This window comes from Corvus moneduloides, chromosome 3 (assembly GCF_009650955.1).
Source record: "Corvus moneduloides isolate bCorMon1 chromosome 3, bCorMon1.pri, whole genome shotgun sequence".
Lineage (NCBI taxonomy): Eukaryota > Metazoa > Chordata > Aves > Passeriformes > Corvidae > Corvus > Corvus moneduloides.
Genome location: NC_045478.1, coordinates 94,933,651 through 94,951,071, shown reverse-complemented (window position 1 = coordinate 94,951,071; position 17,421 = coordinate 94,933,651). Strand labels below are relative to the sequence as shown.

Here is a 17,421-nt window from a genome sequence, read left to right as displayed (position 1 = left end):
GCACGTGCTGAGCCCAACTTCCCTCTCCCCAGCTTTGTGCTCTCCGCTGATTGAGTTCCCATATTAAGCTCGAGATCCTTTCTAAGCAACTGCTAAGAAGTCAAGAGCATCCTTGCTTGCTTTCTCTCCGTGGGCTTTCATGCCCTCAATTTGTTATTCTACTGACACTTTTCTTAAAGTTAGCGCCTAGCATTGAAACATTACCAACAAAAGCCCTGGAAAATCTCTCCCTCCTCAGCACTAAATCCTCTAATGGGTCTGTGCGTGTCGAATTTTTATTTGATTTCCAATAATCTCCAGCACTTCAATATTAAACCCACCTCAGCCCAGTGCCTCACCTATGGGATATTATTCAGTGCTGCTTTGGAAAGTAGAGACGCTCAGATTTCCTTCCACGTGCACCCACTAATTTATAAATGAGTGTATACAGCTGTCTTCGTGTATATCTGTGTCTCTATATCTGCAGTAACGCTTTCATTTTGTGTCAAAATAATACATCCTGTCACTCCACGCCAAAAGTATATTTATCGAATGAAATAGCACCGCAAGCTGCATCTTCTTTATCAAACCTTCATTTCTGTTTTACCCAATTGTTAAATATCTTTTCATTTCTTTTCCTATTTTAAAATATGTATTACAGTAATTGTTACTTGGAGGTCTTTTGTGTATCTATAGCTCCTTTGATTCATATCTTTTCCTTTCTTTTAATCTTGTTATGCGAAATTATATACACATTTCTCAGGAAATCCAAGGAGCATAACTTTATTAAATAAAAACCTCATAATCCTGGAGTTTTGCTGCAAATACCAGTTTTTAAAGTACATGTTCCTAACCCATGGGTTTTTTTGAATGAAGATCCCTAAGTCCTCTTCACTTTATTACACGGATTTGGTGAAATGATTCTTCAGGCTCTCTAATTTAAATAAGTTTTAGTGTGAACTAAGAATGAACATTATCCTCTAACCTGAGGTCAAGTGAAGGGTGATTTACATGACAAAGAATAATTCCCATTTTGTCCAATATGAAACAACTTCACCTTCGGCATCATTAAGAAGAGTTTAGCACTTTCAGGGCTTTGGGGGTTGGGTTTTTTTGGTAAATAGTTGGCTATGTATAGCGCAATTTCCCTTTTATAAATCACAATACAAAGGCTGACTTCTTGTGCTCTTGAATTTCGGCATTATTTTTATAGCCTTAAGTAGAGTGAATTTGCACCTGCTGGCATTTAAACTTTAACATATTAGCTGGGGAGGATTTATCAACCCAGCGCACTGCCTCGAAGCAAATTAACAATCTTCATTAAAGTAAAGGGGGGGGGGGGGTGCGGGGGGATGTGACCATTTAAGACACTGTCCTCTATCTCTCCAATCTATATAGGTTCCGAGTGGATTATTTGGGGTCTTTATAGCAGCAAAATTACCGCTTTACTCCCCCTCCCCCCAACACATATTCGCTTCCAAATTTCTACTTCTCGCCCGGCACTTTAACCCTCTCAATACCTTCTTCCCCTCCGCCTGGAGCGATGCCCTGCAGCGGAAGGTTGCGAAGGGGCAGGGGCAGCTCGACTGCGCTCCCCGTCTCAGCCTCGACGGCCTCCCGCTCTCACCCCACCTCCCTTTAAGAGCACTTCCCCAAAAAAATCAGGTCGTGCTCTTGGTGGTTTCTTGTCTCTATTTTATGGTCACTTTCAGTTGAGCTTGCTCCCTCTCCTCGCTTCCTCACGCTCACATACTCACACACACACTACAGGAGCCCGTGAGGAAGTGATCTTAATCTAAATATCCAACTTACCAGCCGGAGGATCCTGCCTTGGGAAAGTTCTGCTCTGTTGGGTCTCCGAGTTAAAGAAACCACCGTCATCCCTCATTAAGAGCTCAGATCTTGGGGAGAGGGGCTGCTGGCGGAGGGCCACGGGCGGGGAGCTGAGCTCCCCGGCTCTGCTCGCCCGGCGGTGCCGGCTCTGCGCCCCGAGGGGACCCAGACCCCCTTCTCCGCATGCGGCTCCGGCGCTCTCGGGACCGGGGCGCCCCGGGCAGCGGCCGCGGGTTTTCTCCCGTGGACACGGGCGTGCGCACTTAGCCGTGGCTCCGCGGGGGGATCCGCGGGGGAATCCGCGTGCTCCCCGCGGCGGGAGGGGGCCCCGGGGCAGCGCACCGGCTCTGCCCGGCCGCCAGCTTCCTTGGGGGGTGGAGGGGTGGTCGTGTGCTTGTTCACAGCTACACCGGGAAAGTGGGAGCGTTTCGTGTTTACAACCGGCTCTGGCTTGTATTGGTGAGATGTAGTTCAAGCAGCGCTCCTGTGTGTCGCGGGCTCTTAACTGGAGCTTTGCTCAGTCATTGAGAGCAATAGAAAGTATATGGAAATCAATATATAGACAGTGTGGAGGGCAGATAATGGATTCGAGTCAGTGAGTGTTATAATCTGCATTATGGGCTTCCTATTGTTTAGACTGAGCACAAATTTCCAAAGGGTGAAGTGTTGGGTTTGGGTTCCCCCCCCCCCCCCCCCCCGCCTTCTTCTTCTTTTTGGAGGGCTTTGTGTGTATAGGGGGAGGGGGAGTGTTAAATCCTCCTGCCACAATTATCAGAGTACACCCACTCCCCCCTTCCCGCCCGCCCCATCTGATTTTAAAGGTAGTGCTTTCACGGCGAAGCTAATGACTTTCATTTAATTGAACATGCCCTGATGTAGCGGATTGTTCTCTCAGCCCTACGCCTTTGTTGCTTTTGGGGGGAAATAAAGCTAATCAAACCTTTTGTCACGGCCAAATTCTCCCTCAGGGTCTCCCAAACATTTGTTTGAATAATTCACCTCAAGAATTGAAAATACTAATTGATTTTAAAATGCTAGCCCGGAGGGACGGGGAGGTGGGGGGTTGGGGTGGGGGGAGCCTGGAAATTAGAGGCGAAGAGCAAACGTCTACCTGCCAGCAGCGAAGCCTCCGCAGCCGCTGCCCTCGCCGGTAGCCGCGGCCAGGCTGAGTCCCCCCCGCAGGCTGCGGTGCCCCCGCCGCCGCCGGCCGCACTCTCCGCTCCGTCCCCTCCCTCGGCCTCTTCTCCCCCTCCCCACCGCCAAACTGCGCCTGGTCACCTTGGTCTCGGATTCTCCGCTAAAGTGCCGGCGGTGGCAGGGGTGGGCTCCGCCGGGCGGGGAGGGGATCCCAGTCCGGGCGCCTCGGCCCCATTCAGGGAAGAATTTTGATGCGATTCATTAGAAGTAACGAGTTGACATAAGGTAAATCTACATCGAGGGGGCCTTTCTTTGAGTGCATGGGGAAGCTTCATTAACCATCGCTAACAAGGCGTGCAAATGCTCTGATTGGGCAGCTTTCTTGTAACGCCAAGGCCTTAGCAGGATGCCCACCTAATGAGGGTCACTACAAGAGACTGATAAAATATTCAAATTTTCCGTCGCACCAGGAACTTTGTACTAAAGGAGAAAGTTGAGACAACTGTGTGCTTGTTTACCTTGGGAAGGCACACTCGGGGGAGAAGGCATCTAGCTCTGACATCTCCATCTCCCAGAGAAGCCCCGAGCTCGATGGTCGCTGCTTTATGGACGTTTATTTGTTAAATTCGTCAACAGATTTTCCCCCGCCTTCTCTCCCTCTCCCCCATTCTAATTGTGTTTCTCTCGGGCTTAATGCGCTGATTAATAAATAACCTGTCTGCGAGGTTCCACACTTTTTTTTCCTCTTTTCTTTCCTTTTTTTTTTTCTTGAAGAATTATTAAAATCAGCCTGATGGCTTCAATGATACGTCAATCATTTCAAAGTTGCTGCTTGTTGCTAATATGTCAGACTCTGTACACATCACTGCTACTTTCCTCACTGCAGCGTTTAAAGCCTGTCCCCTCCTCCCCCCGCAATTTGTTTCTTCAAGTTTTCATCGCTAGGTTACGATTTCTAATTAGAGCTAAGTATTTCACTTAATATTTAATTTAGACGCCCAGCACATATATCATACCTAGATCAGTCAATCAAGTGTCCCTTGTTGATAATGCTACATCATTAAGAGTTGTGTTTAATTCAGGAGAAAGCGACTGTACAGCTGCTTCTGTTGCAGAGCAGGTAACTTTCGACTGGCAGGAGCTGCCAACAGATCCAGAGGGATGGGGGAAAGCAGCCCAGCCCAGCCGGGAGGCGGCTGCGGCTCCCTCACCTCCTCGGGAAAGTTTTGTGCTTCCCAAGCCGTCATCTCACCAAGGAGGCGAGCTGCACTCCTTTTCTCACTTTTTAAAAAAAGTAATTAAAAAATTGTTGGTATTTCACGTTTCCCTCATCCAGCCTCGGTGTTTACGCAAAATAAAGCGTGGGAGAGGTCCCCGGAAGTTTAACTTGGAAGCTGGAGCAGTATTTTGGACCACTAATTAAATACCCCCTCGACTTCTTAAGCCAATCCAAGCAACTAAAAAAATATCAATTGCCACTTGTTTGTTATCACGACTGGCACAGCACACACGGCATCCACAGGGCTCTGTTACAGGAGCCTGATGGGCCACATCTTACACACCCATCAAATGCGCATTCATTTATCCCGGGAAATCGTGACTAAAGAAAGAGAGGAAGAAAGACAGAGGGAAGGAAGGAAGGAGGAAGATAGATGTGTGTTTAAAGACAGCATCCGTGCAAATTTTTTCGGCACTTGCTTCTGAAGACTGACAAAAATCCAATTAAATCGTTATATTAATAATAGAAAAAGCCTAACAAGACTAACGCGATGGGTTCTCCTTTACCTGCCCCGGACTCTCCCTTTCTCCCACCCTCGCCTTCCCCCTCGCCGCGGCCGCAGTGCTGCATTTTCCTCTCGCCGGTACCTCGACCGCTACGCCCCAGCCCCGTCCGAACCCCTGCCTCCCCCGATAAAAAAAAAAATAATCAGCGCTTGCAAGCGTCGACTGAGTCACTCCCGAGTCAGGATTAAGGGGCACTAACTAGGCAGCAGAAAATCGCAGCCTCCTGGGAGCGACCATCAAAACAAGCAGTGAAATAAAAGAGCTTCTCTCTCTGCTTCCCTTCCTCTCCCCAGAAAAGTCCTCCAGGTTGGCAGCCCGACACACACACACACGCACACAACTTCGTAGAGCTCCCTCCGGAAGAGAGCACTGGCTTGCCCGGGTTTGTTTAGGGGGAGGTTTTTGGGGAGAAGGGGAGGGTTGCTCCCCTGCCCTGCAGAGCCACATGTCATTCTGAAACAATAAATCATGTGGGACCAAGTAAGATTGACTGGAAACGGACGGCAGGTTCCCCGGCCTGGAGAAGACGGCTATCGTCAGCGCACGGGGACCCCTCCTTACGCGGCCCCGGACCCCAGGCCCCAGCGCGGGGGTGGGGAAGGGCCGGGGGGGAGGGGGTGGAGGCCGCGCACCCCGTGGGCGCTCCCCCGCGGGACCTCCGCCTGCCCGTAACAAACTTACAGGATCCGGAAAGGATTTCCCCAGCCGAGAGGGCAGCCTCTGCCCAGCCCCGTCCGCCGCCGCTGCCGTGCTCCCGCTCCCGCTGCCGCCGACCGCGCCCGGCTCCGCGCCCGGCGGGGCGCCCCGCTGCGCGCGCCGCTCCGCTCCGCTCCGCGCCCGCGGCTGCGCCCGCCCGGCGGCGGCGGCTGCGGCTGGGCGCCCGGCGGGTCCGGGCTCGGCATTAGCCGATCCCATTGACAGTTTGCAGCCAGCAGCTGCAGTCATTAAAAGCCATTTACACCCTGGCCTCCTCACACAAAGCTGGAGAGCCAACAATTATCTGCTTGCACATTTCAGGACATGAGAGTGTGTCCCTAACAGGCTTAGGGGAGCGCTGAATCCCCGGCCGGGCTGGGCAAGCGCGGGATCCGCTCCCCGAGGTCTCGCTAACGACCACCGCGCCTCGGTGACCCGCGTCTTCCAGCCGCGGGAGCCGGCGGAAACGTTTGAGGATGCTGGTTCCGTCCTTGTAAGAGCCTCTGGCTAGCAGAGCTCCCGTGCTGGACCTTCGCGGCACAGAGAGGAGAGCGGGCTTCAGGAAGACCTTGATATTAGCTGATAGGCAGGGTTGTGGGTTTGTTTGGTTTTAAACACACACGCACACAGAATAGATGCATTGAAATACCCTACAGAAGGATATTGTGGAAGAAAGATTTACGCCACAAATGCAGTTGTTACATGTTTCATATGTCGGGGGAAGGGGGGGGTAGGTAAAAAAAAAAAAAAAAGAGGGGGTGAAACAAAAGACAGAGGGAGAAAGAAAGAATAAATATATGTAGAAGCTTTCAGAGATTCATCAGGAATACTAATAGAGGGGTTGCAACCTATAGCTGAACGACCAGTGTATGATAGTCCGTGAGATTAAAAAAAAAAACCAACCCAAAACAACAGAGGATGTTTGGATGTTATTCTGGAAATACATTTAAGGTAGTTTAATTTGCAGCTCGAAGAAAAATTGAATCAAATATTAAGAAACTCCCGCAGGAATTCCCCCCACTCTCCCCTCTGTAATCCTTTACATAAAAGGAAAGGATTACAATGAAAAAGATTTTGTGTATGTGTGTATTAAAATCTTTGGCTAAACATATTGTTGTCCAGTTAATACCTCCAAGTCGATTTGTAGAGGGGCTGAAAAGTCTCTTTCCCTCCTTAGCTGTACGACTGGAACTGTGAGCCAGGGAAGGTGGGAGGGTAAAAAGAAGTTTTTCCCAAGTCTGTTAACAGAAGTGCTTAAGCAGATCACTAAAAATTAAGAGGGCGAATTATTTCCATTAGGACTATGAAGTCATGTAGCACACCGATGACAGTTTAGTGGAAATCAGATGAATGTGTAATACAGCGAGCTTCTTCCAGTCCAGCAGCTCTTCCAACTGGACCTATTCATCTGCCACTTGGAATTATTTCACGAGGAGTGCGCTGTGAAAGGATCACAACCAGTTTGGAGCGCAGCTAAAGAACTTCTACCACCCATAGCAGTATTATTACTATCCTTCGGATAGGGCAAGTCACGCTATGTTTTCACATTTTAATTGTAATATCTCACTTCCCCCCCTCCTTCCCTCCATTGATGTCTGAAAGTAGTTTGGGCTCCAAGCCTCACCCCTCGATCTCCATCGGAATGCAGAAAAGATCTTTAAAAAAGTTTTGAATTCCTCAATGATTTTTCTTCTAGAAAGGCGGCTTAGGATAATTATTTCAGCTTTATTGAGGGCAGATTAGTTGAAGTCTGGATGCTGCGTTTCAATACTCGTTGTACATGCCTTTACAATGTCGGTATTGTTTGCTACTGTGTGTGAACCTATTCAAAATATACACTTTTTAACACCAAGCAAAGTCCTGTCTAAATATACACAGTAAGTCTGGAAAGATGTCCATGACCCGTACAAATCTCTGTAAATCACACTTCCATAGCTACAGAAACCAAACAAAAGAGTTACCAGCTCAAGATGCTGATTAAATCTTCTTAAAAGCAACATACCTAATAATAAATATAGTTGCATGGTAGCAAGGTCTGACGACCCAGCTGTGTCTTACTGAGGGATGGACTCAAACCACCACCGCGGAGATTTTCTCTGCTCTCAATAAAAAAAAAAAAAAAAAAAGGGGGGGGGGGGTGCTCAAAGCCACTTTTGCTCGCATCCCTTTCCTGTTCCCCGCACAAGAGCCTTGCAAGTTCGGGGTAGAAATTGCGGGGGAAAGGAGAGGTGCGGTGTAAAGCCCCGGCGGATTTGGGGGTGAGGAACAGCCTCGCCAGGTCGCCGGGCTCCGGAGAAAGGAAGGGGCGAGAGGAGATGAGGGGAGTGGGAGGAGGAAAGCCAGAATGCAAGAAAAACAAAGTGAAAAGAGGGAAGAGAAAGGAGAGGGAAAGAGAAGACGAGAAGGAGCGGGAGGGCGGGGAAGCGAGGAGCGGGACGGGGGAGGCAGCAAGCGGGGCGCCGCCGGGGTCGGTCGCGGAGCCGGGCGGCCGGAGCGGATCCAGGCTGGATCCGCCCTGGGCTCCCGGCGGAGCGGCCGCGGAACTCCGCGGGCAGCGGATCCCTCCTTCCGCGGAGAGGGGCAGGGAGCGGGAGAGGGGAGGAGAGACTCTTCGGTGAACCAGGGCTAAACCCAGCCTGTACTGTATGCGCCTGCTTCTGGGAGGGTCACCGGCGTGAGGATGGGTCTAATGATCTCATCTTTCTTTTCTTCCCCGGCACTATTAGTGCTCAGATAGGCAGAATGAAGTGAAACTACGTGCAAATCATGTGTAAATTGTCTCAGTTAGGAGCCCTTTATCCGAACGTGTATCCCAGCCTGGCCCATTTACTTTTCCCCCATATCTCCTTTAGCTTTAACGAGGCTCGTTAAGATCACAATAATATTCCACCCTCTAATTGCTCATCCCATTCAACAAATATGTGCACACTGCTTTTCGCATTATTTGATCCCTTATTTAGGAGGGGTGTGGAGAAGGAGGGGGAGAGACAGGGAGAAGGGGAAGTGCTGAGATTAGGAGTTGCAAAGATTAAGGAGGAAAAAAAAAAATCCAAACAACAAACCAGGCTTTTCCACCAACCGCCCGGCTTCCCTCCCCCCCGTGCATTTGGGCGAAGTGGTAAAAACCTTCCTTACGTACTCCGTAATGATTGGCAGGGCTGACAGTGATTGGCAGCGGCTGCCATGGCAACGCCACAACGACACTCAGAAGACCAATAGAAAAGCGAAACAAAATGTTTCAGCGCTGCACTCACTGTGGATTTAGGGGAGATATTATGAGGCTGTTGTCATTAGGGCGATCGCTGTTGAATCACTGAATCCTGACTCGGCGGCGGCGCGGGGCCGGGTGTGTGTGAGTGCGAGTGCGTGTGGGGTGTGTGTGAGCGCGCGTGTGCGTGTGCCCGCGTGTGCGTGTGAGTGTGTGTGCCCCCGTGCCTCTATGTGGCTGTGTGTGCGTGTGCGGGTGTGGATGCGTGCGCGGTGCGTGTGCCCTTTCCTCCCTTCTTCCTCCCTTTCTTTCTTTTCTCCTTGATTTATCTCCCCCTCTCCCCGGTCATCCCATGGTGTTCAGGTCCCCGCTAGAGCTTTATCCCACCCATTTCTTCTTGCCAAACTTCGCCGCCGATCCGCACCACCGCTCCCTCCTTCTCGCCAGCGGCGGCGGCGGCGGCGGCAGCGGCAGCGGCTCGGGCTGCAGCCCCGGTGCCGGCGGCGGTGGAGGCGGCAGCTCCCGGGCACCCCACGAAGAGTTGTCAATGTTTCAGCTGCCCACACTCAACTTCTCCCCGGAGCAAGTGGCCAGCGTCTGCGAGACGCTGGAGGAGACTGGAGACATAGAAAGGCTGGGGAGGTTCCTCTGGTCGCTGCCGGTGGCGCCGGGGGCATGCGAGGCCATCAACAAGCACGAGTCCATCCTCCGCGCCCGGGCGGTGGTGGCCTTCCACACGGGCAACTTCCGAGACCTCTACCATATCCTGGAGAACCACAAATTCACCAAGGAATCCCACGGCAAGTTGCAGGCCATGTGGCTCGAAGCGCACTACCAGGAGGCCGAGAAGCTAAGGGGTCGCCCGCTGGGGCCGGTTGATAAATACAGGGTGAGGAAGAAGTTTCCGCTGCCCAGGACCATTTGGGATGGCGAGCAGAAGACGCACTGCTTCAAGGAGAGGACTCGCAGCCTCCTGAGGGAGTGGTACCTGCAGGACCCTTACCCCAACCCCAGCAAGAAAAGGGAACTGGCTCAGGCCACGGGGCTCACCCCCACGCAAGTAGGCAACTGGTTCAAAAACCGAAGGCAAAGAGACAGAGCAGCGGCGGCTAAAAACAGGTCAGTGGGGCTGCGGTGCCACGCTCCGGGGCGGGGGGCGAGGTGGGCGGCGGGACCTTGAGGGCGGACGGCCGCGCTCCGCGGTTCGGCAGCCGCCTGAGCGGCAGCGCGCCTCTGCCTCTCCTTTCCTCTTCCTCCTCTTCTCCATCGGGGAGAAACCGGTTCCCTCGCCGGGCGGGTAGGTCTTCTTCCGGCAGGCACAGGGATGCGACGGGGACAGGCACGGCTCAAAGTTGCCTGACGTGCCTCCAACCCTGCCCCGGCTCCCTACGGGCTCCCGGGGTGCGGACAGGGCTGGGGCTCCCGGCGGGCGTGGGCAGCTCCGTGGGCGCGCGTGTGTGTAGATGTGCGCGGAGCACATCGGCTGCGGCGGGGACAGCGCCCGACTCTCCCGGCCCCCCTCCCTTCCCTGCACCGGCGGCTGGCGCGGGCGACGGGAAACCCCCCGGCTCCGGGTCGGTGGGCTCCGGTTTGACTTTCGGCTTGCCGGGATCTGTGCCTGGCCGGGCTCTGGCACGGTTTCCCCGCCGAAAAGCCGAGGCAGGCTGTGAAGTTCAGAGCGGGTTTCGGCGGAGCCGGCGGCTCCGCTCCAATTGTTCGTGCTCTGCATGCGCAGCGGGACCAGCACAGGCATAGCCCCAGAGCTCTTAGGCTCATGGAGAAGAGAAAAAACCAACCAAACAAAAAACATTTAAGAGACCGGGAATCTTTTTTCTCCCTGAATCTCCATTTCTGTGTTTACACCACATGGCGACCTGGCCTCCTGGTCGTGTGTTTCCTGTGCATTTACGCTTGCATTTATTTGCGTGTCTCTCGGTGTCTTTTTTCTTTTTTTTTTTTTCCCCTTTCTGTTTTGCCATGATAAAAGCGAGGCAACCTTCTTCCTTTCTTTTGCTTTTTTTTTTTCTTTCTTTCTCGTTACTCTCGTAAAAGTTATTTTGCAACTGAAAATGGACCCTTAATCAAGTTTGACATATTGGTTTTATTTTAATTTAAGTTTCGCTACCACTGTAAGCGTGTAAACAAAAACTTCTTGTTCTTGTAAATGCTGTCTCTTAAATTCCTCCTAATTATAGCACTGGTGCTATTGATTAAAGATTCTGTAGGAGAAATGCAACCTAAAAGTGCCTCGTTATTTAATTTCCATTAAATGGAAAACAGATCAGCTTAGGACTGTAAATAAACAGAAGTTGCCTACGGATGCTTTTGTTGACTCAACGCTGTTGACAGCAGATGAATGAACCAGGATTTGTAAATGGGAGAAAAATCAAAGACTCTGAAATTAGACAACTTAAAATAATGAGAAATGTAGAATAAACAGGCTACATTTTTTCTGCTCTTTTCAGGAAGTTAAATAAAAAATACCCCGGTGAGAAGCATTTGCGCGAAGAGTGTGTTTTGATTCACCCTGGCAATCCTAGGCGCTAGAGGTTGAGGCTGGCTGCTCAGTCCAGGACTTTTAGCTTTTATCCCTGAATTGGGCTTTCTTTGGGTTTCGAGTGGAATAAACAGACCCAGAGGAATATTTACAATATGCCAGGGAACCTAAAAATTATTTATTGCCTCTTTAAAAAAATATTCAAAGGTAATATTCCCTTAAGCGTTGACAACGTACGAACGTGCACTTTAAAGCTGATTTTGGCTTTCAGATGAGAAAAGGACTTAAATTTCGAGGGGAGAGAAGCGTTGTGTTCCACAATCTCCTTCTTTTATTTTATTCATAGCGCTGCGTCCCTGGGACAGGACCTTCCTCCATCCCTGCCTCAGACCCCAGAGTGTCTGTGCACTGGAAAATATTTAGGCAGGTATTGGCCAGGGCACAAAATGGGGGTCCAGTACGATCCTTGTCCACTACGGACCGCTCCTTGAAGCTTTTCGCGGTGTCCAAGTGTTAAGGGGCTCACCCACACACGGTTTCTCCTAGGCCCGCCGTGCTGCGGGGATGAATGAATGGCGCTCCGGGAAAAGAGAAGGCGCTGCTCGTGTTTTCCAGAAGTGGGCTCAAGGAAGAGCTTGTCCCCGCGCTCCCCGTCCCGTTTCAGACCGCGGCCCCTGTCGCTGTGTGTGTGCCGGGCGCCGTCCCCCCGAGGCGGCCTGCCCTGGCAGCGGGGGCAGCGCGGCCCGGGCGCACGGCTTGGCCCTGCATCCCGCCGCCGCTCCGGGCTGCGCGGGGCGCTGCGGGAGAGCGGCCGGGCCGGGCCGGGCCGTGCCGGGGGCCGCACCCGGCGGCCGGGGGATCCGCTCCCTCCCGTCCCGTCCCGCTCCGGGCCGGGCCCGGCCGCGGGCGCGGCCGCCCCCGGGAGGGCGCAGGGCCGGGCGGGCGCCGTCCCCTCGGCCGCGCCCGGTGTCTGAGCGGGGCTGTGCTGTTGTTTTGTCTCCCGGCGCGATGCAGGCTCCAGCACCAGGCGATAGGACAGAGCGGCATGCGGTCGCTGGCAGAGCCCGGCTGCCCGACACACAGCTCGGCCGAGTCTCCGTCCACGGCGGCCAGCCCGACCACCAGCGTCTCCAGTTTGACAGAAAGAGCCGAGACGGGCACCTCCATCCTCTCGGTAACCTCCAGCGACTCGGAATGTGATGTATGATATCGGAAAACAAACAAAAAAAATCCAAATCCAAACAGCCAAGCACCCTCTCCCCATCCCGAGCAAAACAAACCGAGGCAACCTAGAATCAGGACACACACACGCATGCACGCACACACACAGCCGGGAGGAAAGAAAAGGCCAAACCCGACCCAAACATAATAGCAAACAAACAGACAGGGATCAGAGAATCCACCACCACCACCACCGTCAGCCAACACCACCACCAAGAGATGGAGCTAAAACTTCAACAGTCACAAACGCTGGTGCTGCAGCGGGAAGGGTGGGGGGGAGGGGGGGCGGGAAATAATAATTATTATATATATAAAAAGAAAGGAAAAAAAAAAAACAAAGCAAAAGTGACAATTGTATTCTTTTTAGGACAAGCACGATTTCTCCTTTGCGCTTTTCCATGGACGCATTTCACCCACTTGCATGATGATGATGATTAAATTTGTATCTGGGAAAAAATATTCTCTATAGTAAAAGAAAACAAACAGAAACCAGACAAACAAATGCAAACTCCGATAGAATTTGTACAAAAATCAAAAATAAAAAAAAATTTAAAAGAAACTCCTTGAAGAGGGAAATAACAAATGTTTATCGCCTTTTTGTTGGTCCTATTTCTCTCTTTTTCTCTCTTCCTCTCTTTTTCTCTCTCTCTTTTTTTTTTTTTTTCTTTTTTTAGTCCAAGTGATGGTCCAGCCAAGATGCAATTTTCTGTTTTTTTGTTCCGCAGACAATCATTTTATTCGTAAGCACCTTTTTTTCTACACTTCTGTCACTGCCTGTGTGGGTACTGGTTATAAATGTGGAAAAAGAATAGTTATGACTGTAACAGATTTTTATTTTTATTTCAAAATTTTATATGAATTATGTATATCTTAATGATGCGGTCATTTTCCCAGTTTGTAATATATGTGTAGAAATGCTTGTATATGATATTTGCTCTCCTCTTTCTTTCTTCCTCCCCTCTCTCAATCTCCCTCCCACCCTTTCTCTCTCTCCTTTTTATTTTCCTTGACTCGGTGTTCCTTGCACAAACTTAGCTGTCAAAATCTGACGTGCTAAGTTTTTAAAAGGGACCTCAGTGATAGAAAAAAAAAAAAAAGCAAAAAAAAAAAGCTTAGGGTGCAACTGTAGTTATCTTATGCAAAAGCTATTTTGAGTATTTCATAGCAGCTTTGGGGGGTCTCTTCTTAAACTCCACGTAGGACGCTTAAACTATTGTTTCCTTAACTGCGTGTTTATCTATATGTACAAACTTTCTAAATCAAATACAGTATTCCATTTTCTTATCTACCCAGCGATGTTGGTGTTTCTGTCCGCCACGGAAAAGCACTCCTTCCCCGTGGGCTCTCGCCCCGCACTCTGTCCCGCCGTGGGGCGCGCAGCGCTGCGCGGCCCCTGCTCCCCTTCGGCCCCCGCCTTCCCCGGCTCTGCGGGACACCCCGGAGGGATTTTACAGGGACGAAGCGACCCTGCGAGGAGGCTGAAGGCAGCAACAGGGACACAGTGCTGCGATAGCGGCGGCGGCGCGGGGCACGGCCGTGTCCCTCCGTGTCCCCTCAGCCACCGCGGGCTCCATCATTTCCCCCACCCCGGTCATTTTTTTGTGCACTGCGAGCTAGAAAGCTTTCCCCGACCGCCTGTCTGCAAGGACGGGTGTCTCCAGAGAGCGGTTAAGACATTTCGGGATTTGTTTTGTAGCTTTAAATGAAAACAAAAACAAAAACTCCTCGCCCTTAACGGGTTGCAGCTCCTCCCCTCGAATCCGGAGTATATTGTAATGTGCTGAAAGAAGCCTTTATTTGCATGACTAACAGTATTTCAGCATCTTTCTTTCTTTCTTTTTCCCTCTTTTTTTTTCTTTTTCCTTAAAGTTTTGCTTTGCCCTGGGCAGATTATTCAGCTGTGAATTAGCAAGAGGTAAATTCTAAACTTGTTTTTACTTGAAAATACAATTTTGAATATTACCAGGGATTTAGAGAGAAACGTGCCTGGAATTTCTTGACCATTTCCAAACTAATATGGACTTCCGATCTACCTTTGTGTTGCCCGAGTCCTTTCTCCCTCTTTCCTCCTCTTTTTTTTAAGTGAAGTCCGAGCTAGGTCCACGGAGAGACATAGGATTCGCATGGACTCTTCCCCCCTCCTCCCTTCCCCCCCACGCCTCAAGAGGCTACCCGTGCATTTGGGACAACCGCCATAGGGCGCGAGAATTTAGACCAAGCCACTAAGGGGTAATTTTAAGGAATAAGCTGATATGTGAATATGTTCACACACCTGAGGTTCCCCTGAGGAAAAGCCGCGCGTGTGCGCGCAGCGAGCGCATAGGGGACACGTCCCCGTGTGTGGCGGGAACCACCGCGGGAAGGACACGTACGGCCCGAGGCAGCGGCCGCCCCGTCGGGGTTCGGCTCTCCCGCCCCGCGGGCTCCGCGGCCGGGTCTTCCCCACGGGCAGCTCCGGCCGTGGCACTGGCCCGTCGCCAACACGAGTGGGGAGTTAATAGAAAATAAATTCCGGTTGTACGAAACTGAAATGGTCGGGAATTGCCTGGGGGCAGACACACAACAGGGCTCCCGTGTTCCGCGGGGGTGGTGTGATGGACCTAGTTCTTCCCCTCCCCCACGAGGCTGTTTGAAGGGAGAAATATTACCCAGGAGGGAATAAAAGGTTTCCCAGTGGCCGGCACCCTCGCCGGGTCTCAAGCTAGAGCCTGGGCTGCTTTTTCTTTCCCCGCCGGCAGAGAGTCAGCGGAGAGGCCTTTAGAAGAACAAACTGGCTTTCCAGTCACCCCCGGGTGATTTGGGTAGGAAGATCTTTGATGTCGGTACATTGTTTTTAAGGGCAGTATTTCTGTTCCTGTCTGGTAGCAGTGTCGTTCTCATTCAGCAGTATTTTTAACGGAATTTAATACCTGAAAGGATTCAGAGGCGTGAAAGTTTGGGACACCATTTTTTTCTTTCTTTTCATTTTCGCGTCTCTAAGCTGCAGCTAGAAGGCGTCAAGCCCGCAGCAATAATCTACCTCAGTTCAGCCTTACACTGATAGCTTTGGATTTTTCTTCCCTCTGATTATTCCTCCCGAAGATTGCCCCGTCGTGCCGTGGGTGTTAGGGGAGGCCAGAGATCTCCCTTAGCTTCGCCCCACCAGTGCCTGGCCTTAAGCTCCAGCACAGTTTAAGCTTAAGGGCAGGGCCTTTCCTCCCACGCCATTTGTCACCCCTGTCCCCAAAAAGTTGCTCTTTCGGTCGGATCCCCAGCCGAAACCTGAAGGAGGAGCTGCCTCAGCCGCGCTGGGGGTGTCCGCCTCTCCCGGGAGCCGGCGGGGTTTGTAGGGGGAGAGGACAGACGCTCGTCCAGGGGGCGTTGGTGCCTGCACGGTTTCGGGGTGCCGAGGGTGCAGCTAATGATATGCCGTTTCAAAGCCGGGCTTCGTAATGGATAAATGATGCTGTTCTAGGATTTGCATAAAAAACTTGAATGGCTGATTGAGGTGTAAATCTATGAAAAGCTGCGTTTAAGCCTTCTCACCCACTAAGTCCATCTGCCCCGGGAAGATAGGGCCTATCGAGCCCCGCCAAACTGGAGGGCTGCCTCCTCCCTGCCCCCGGCCCGGCATTATCCACAGGCCCTCTCCAGCATTAGTTTATTATCCGCGCCGAGCCCGGCCGCTGATTAAGATGAAATTACTCGGAAGCTGAAGTGCGTCTGATCAATATTTAAGAGAAAGCCGGAGGACAGGAGGCAGATGGCCGGAGCCCGGCAGCCCACCGGGCTGCCTCCCCGGGAGCCGGTCGGGGCGGCCCCGCTCCCCCGGCCCGCGCCGGCCGGGACCGCCGCCTCTCGCCCACCGCCGCGGGGGCACTGCCCCGCCCCGCCCGTCGGACGTCGGGCCGAGACGAGCCGGTTCCGGAGCAGTTTGGAGACGGTAGTTAACCCCCTCACGGCCCACTCGTCGCCTATAACACTGCTCTAACACTGCCTTCATCCCCAGCTAGCTGCGGTTTGTGGATCCACCGGCGTGCGTGCCACCCGGCGTGGAGGTCTGGGGACCAGCGACGCCACCTGCCTCCCTCCCTCCTTCCCTCCCTCTCCGTGGTCGCTGCCCGAGCCCTTTAGCATGGCTGGGGGTCCTTTGTGTGCCTCCTGGGCTCTGGCTGCTGCTGGCCCTCCACGGTAAGGCGTGGGCTTCGGTCACCCCCATCTCTCTCTGTCTGATCAATTACAGCAGCCTTTTCGAGGGACTTGAATCTGCTTGCCCGTTGCCCTTAATTTTTAGCATACCCGGATGAGGTTACTGCCCCGGCCCGAGGTGAAAAGAAATGTGGACGTTGGTGCCCTGGTATTGCTCTGATTTCCTCGGTTAGCTGAGCACAACTTTCTATTCGTGTTTATTCATGCAGTTTCTTATTGAGCTCCACATCGCACTGGCCTGGATTCCGCGTGTAGGGAGAGGATAGACAAACATTGCCTTTTTCTAGAGCACACACACGCACACGGGTGTGCAGTCTGACACACACGCACACACGCACGAGCACAAAACGCAGAGGGTCACACCACCACCCTGCAGAGAGCCAGATACAGACAAGTTTGTAAATGGTGTATAAAAAAGGGGGAAATGAACCAAACCATCCAGTTGCAAACTGACCAAGGGATGGAGAAGGCAGGGAGGCGGGTGTCTGTGTGTCTCTGTGTGTGCAAGAAGGAGTTGGGAAGGGAAAGCACTAAGGATATTACCAACAATCGTGGTAAATATTCTCTTCTAGCCACGGTAATGACAAAAGGCAAGGGCTGTCGTGTTATAGCTGTGATTAAATGACACGAAAGGCATTTGTGTTGCTGTGTCTGGAGGAAGGACGACTGCGAGGTTTTGTTTTCGATGCTGTTCTTTTTTATTTTGAAAGCAAGGTAGTTTCAGACCAGGTGGCTTCAAAGTTGCTTGGTACCTCGCGACCTGCAAGAGAAGAAGGATATTAAAAAGTATTGAATAAAGTGTAGACGTAAATACCTCCAAGTGCATGGTTAGAATCACCTCGCTTACAGCGAGGTGAAGCGGCAGAATCGTTTCTCC

The 17,421-nt window shown here is 51.9% G+C and overlaps 2 protein-coding genes across 14 annotated transcripts in view; one reads left to right on the top strand and one right to left on the bottom strand.

The window, feature by feature from the left end:
* LOC116441188 overlaps positions 1–5,519 on the bottom strand; it is a 35,349-nt gene extending 29,830 nt beyond the window's left edge. For 2 of the 9 annotated variants that reach the window (XR_004238948.1, XR_004238949.1), the window contains exon 1: positions 1,792–2,493. Coding sequence is in view for 1 of the 9 variants with exons in the window: in XM_032102820.1 (XP_031958711.1) it covers positions 1,792–1,860 (69 nt within the window). In the remaining 8 variants the exon portion in view is untranslated. Of the gene's footprint in view, positions 1–1,791; positions 2,520–2,923; positions 3,031–3,090; positions 3,456–5,415 lie in introns of those variants that run through there. The other 7 variants (XR_004238942.1, XR_004238944.1, XR_004238945.1 and 4 more) reach the window with 7 other exon arrangements.
* A 2,393-nt stretch (positions 5,520–7,912) lies between these two features.
* On the top strand, positions 7,913–13,644 carry SIX3 (SIX homeobox 3). Of its 5 annotated transcripts, none has more exons than XM_032102818.1 (3): positions 7,915–9,757; positions 11,482–11,558; positions 11,682–11,897. In XM_032102818.1, exons 1-3 carry the CDS (start codon positions 8,991–8,993, stop codon positions 11,705–11,707), a joined length of 870 nt encoding a protein of 289 aa, XP_031958709.1. In that variant the 5' UTR covers positions 7,915–8,990; the 3' UTR covers positions 11,708–11,897. The 5 variants fall into 5 exon arrangements, with proteins under 5 accessions (XP_031958708.1, XP_031958709.1, XP_031958710.1 ...); XM_032102819.1 differs by having other exon boundaries at positions 11,482–11,562; XM_032102815.1 differs by lacking the exons at positions 11,482–11,558; positions 11,682–11,897 and adding exons at positions 12,150–12,309; positions 12,724–13,644 and having other exon boundaries at positions 7,925–9,757.
* The last annotated feature ends 3,777 nt before the right edge of the window (positions 13,645–17,421 follow it).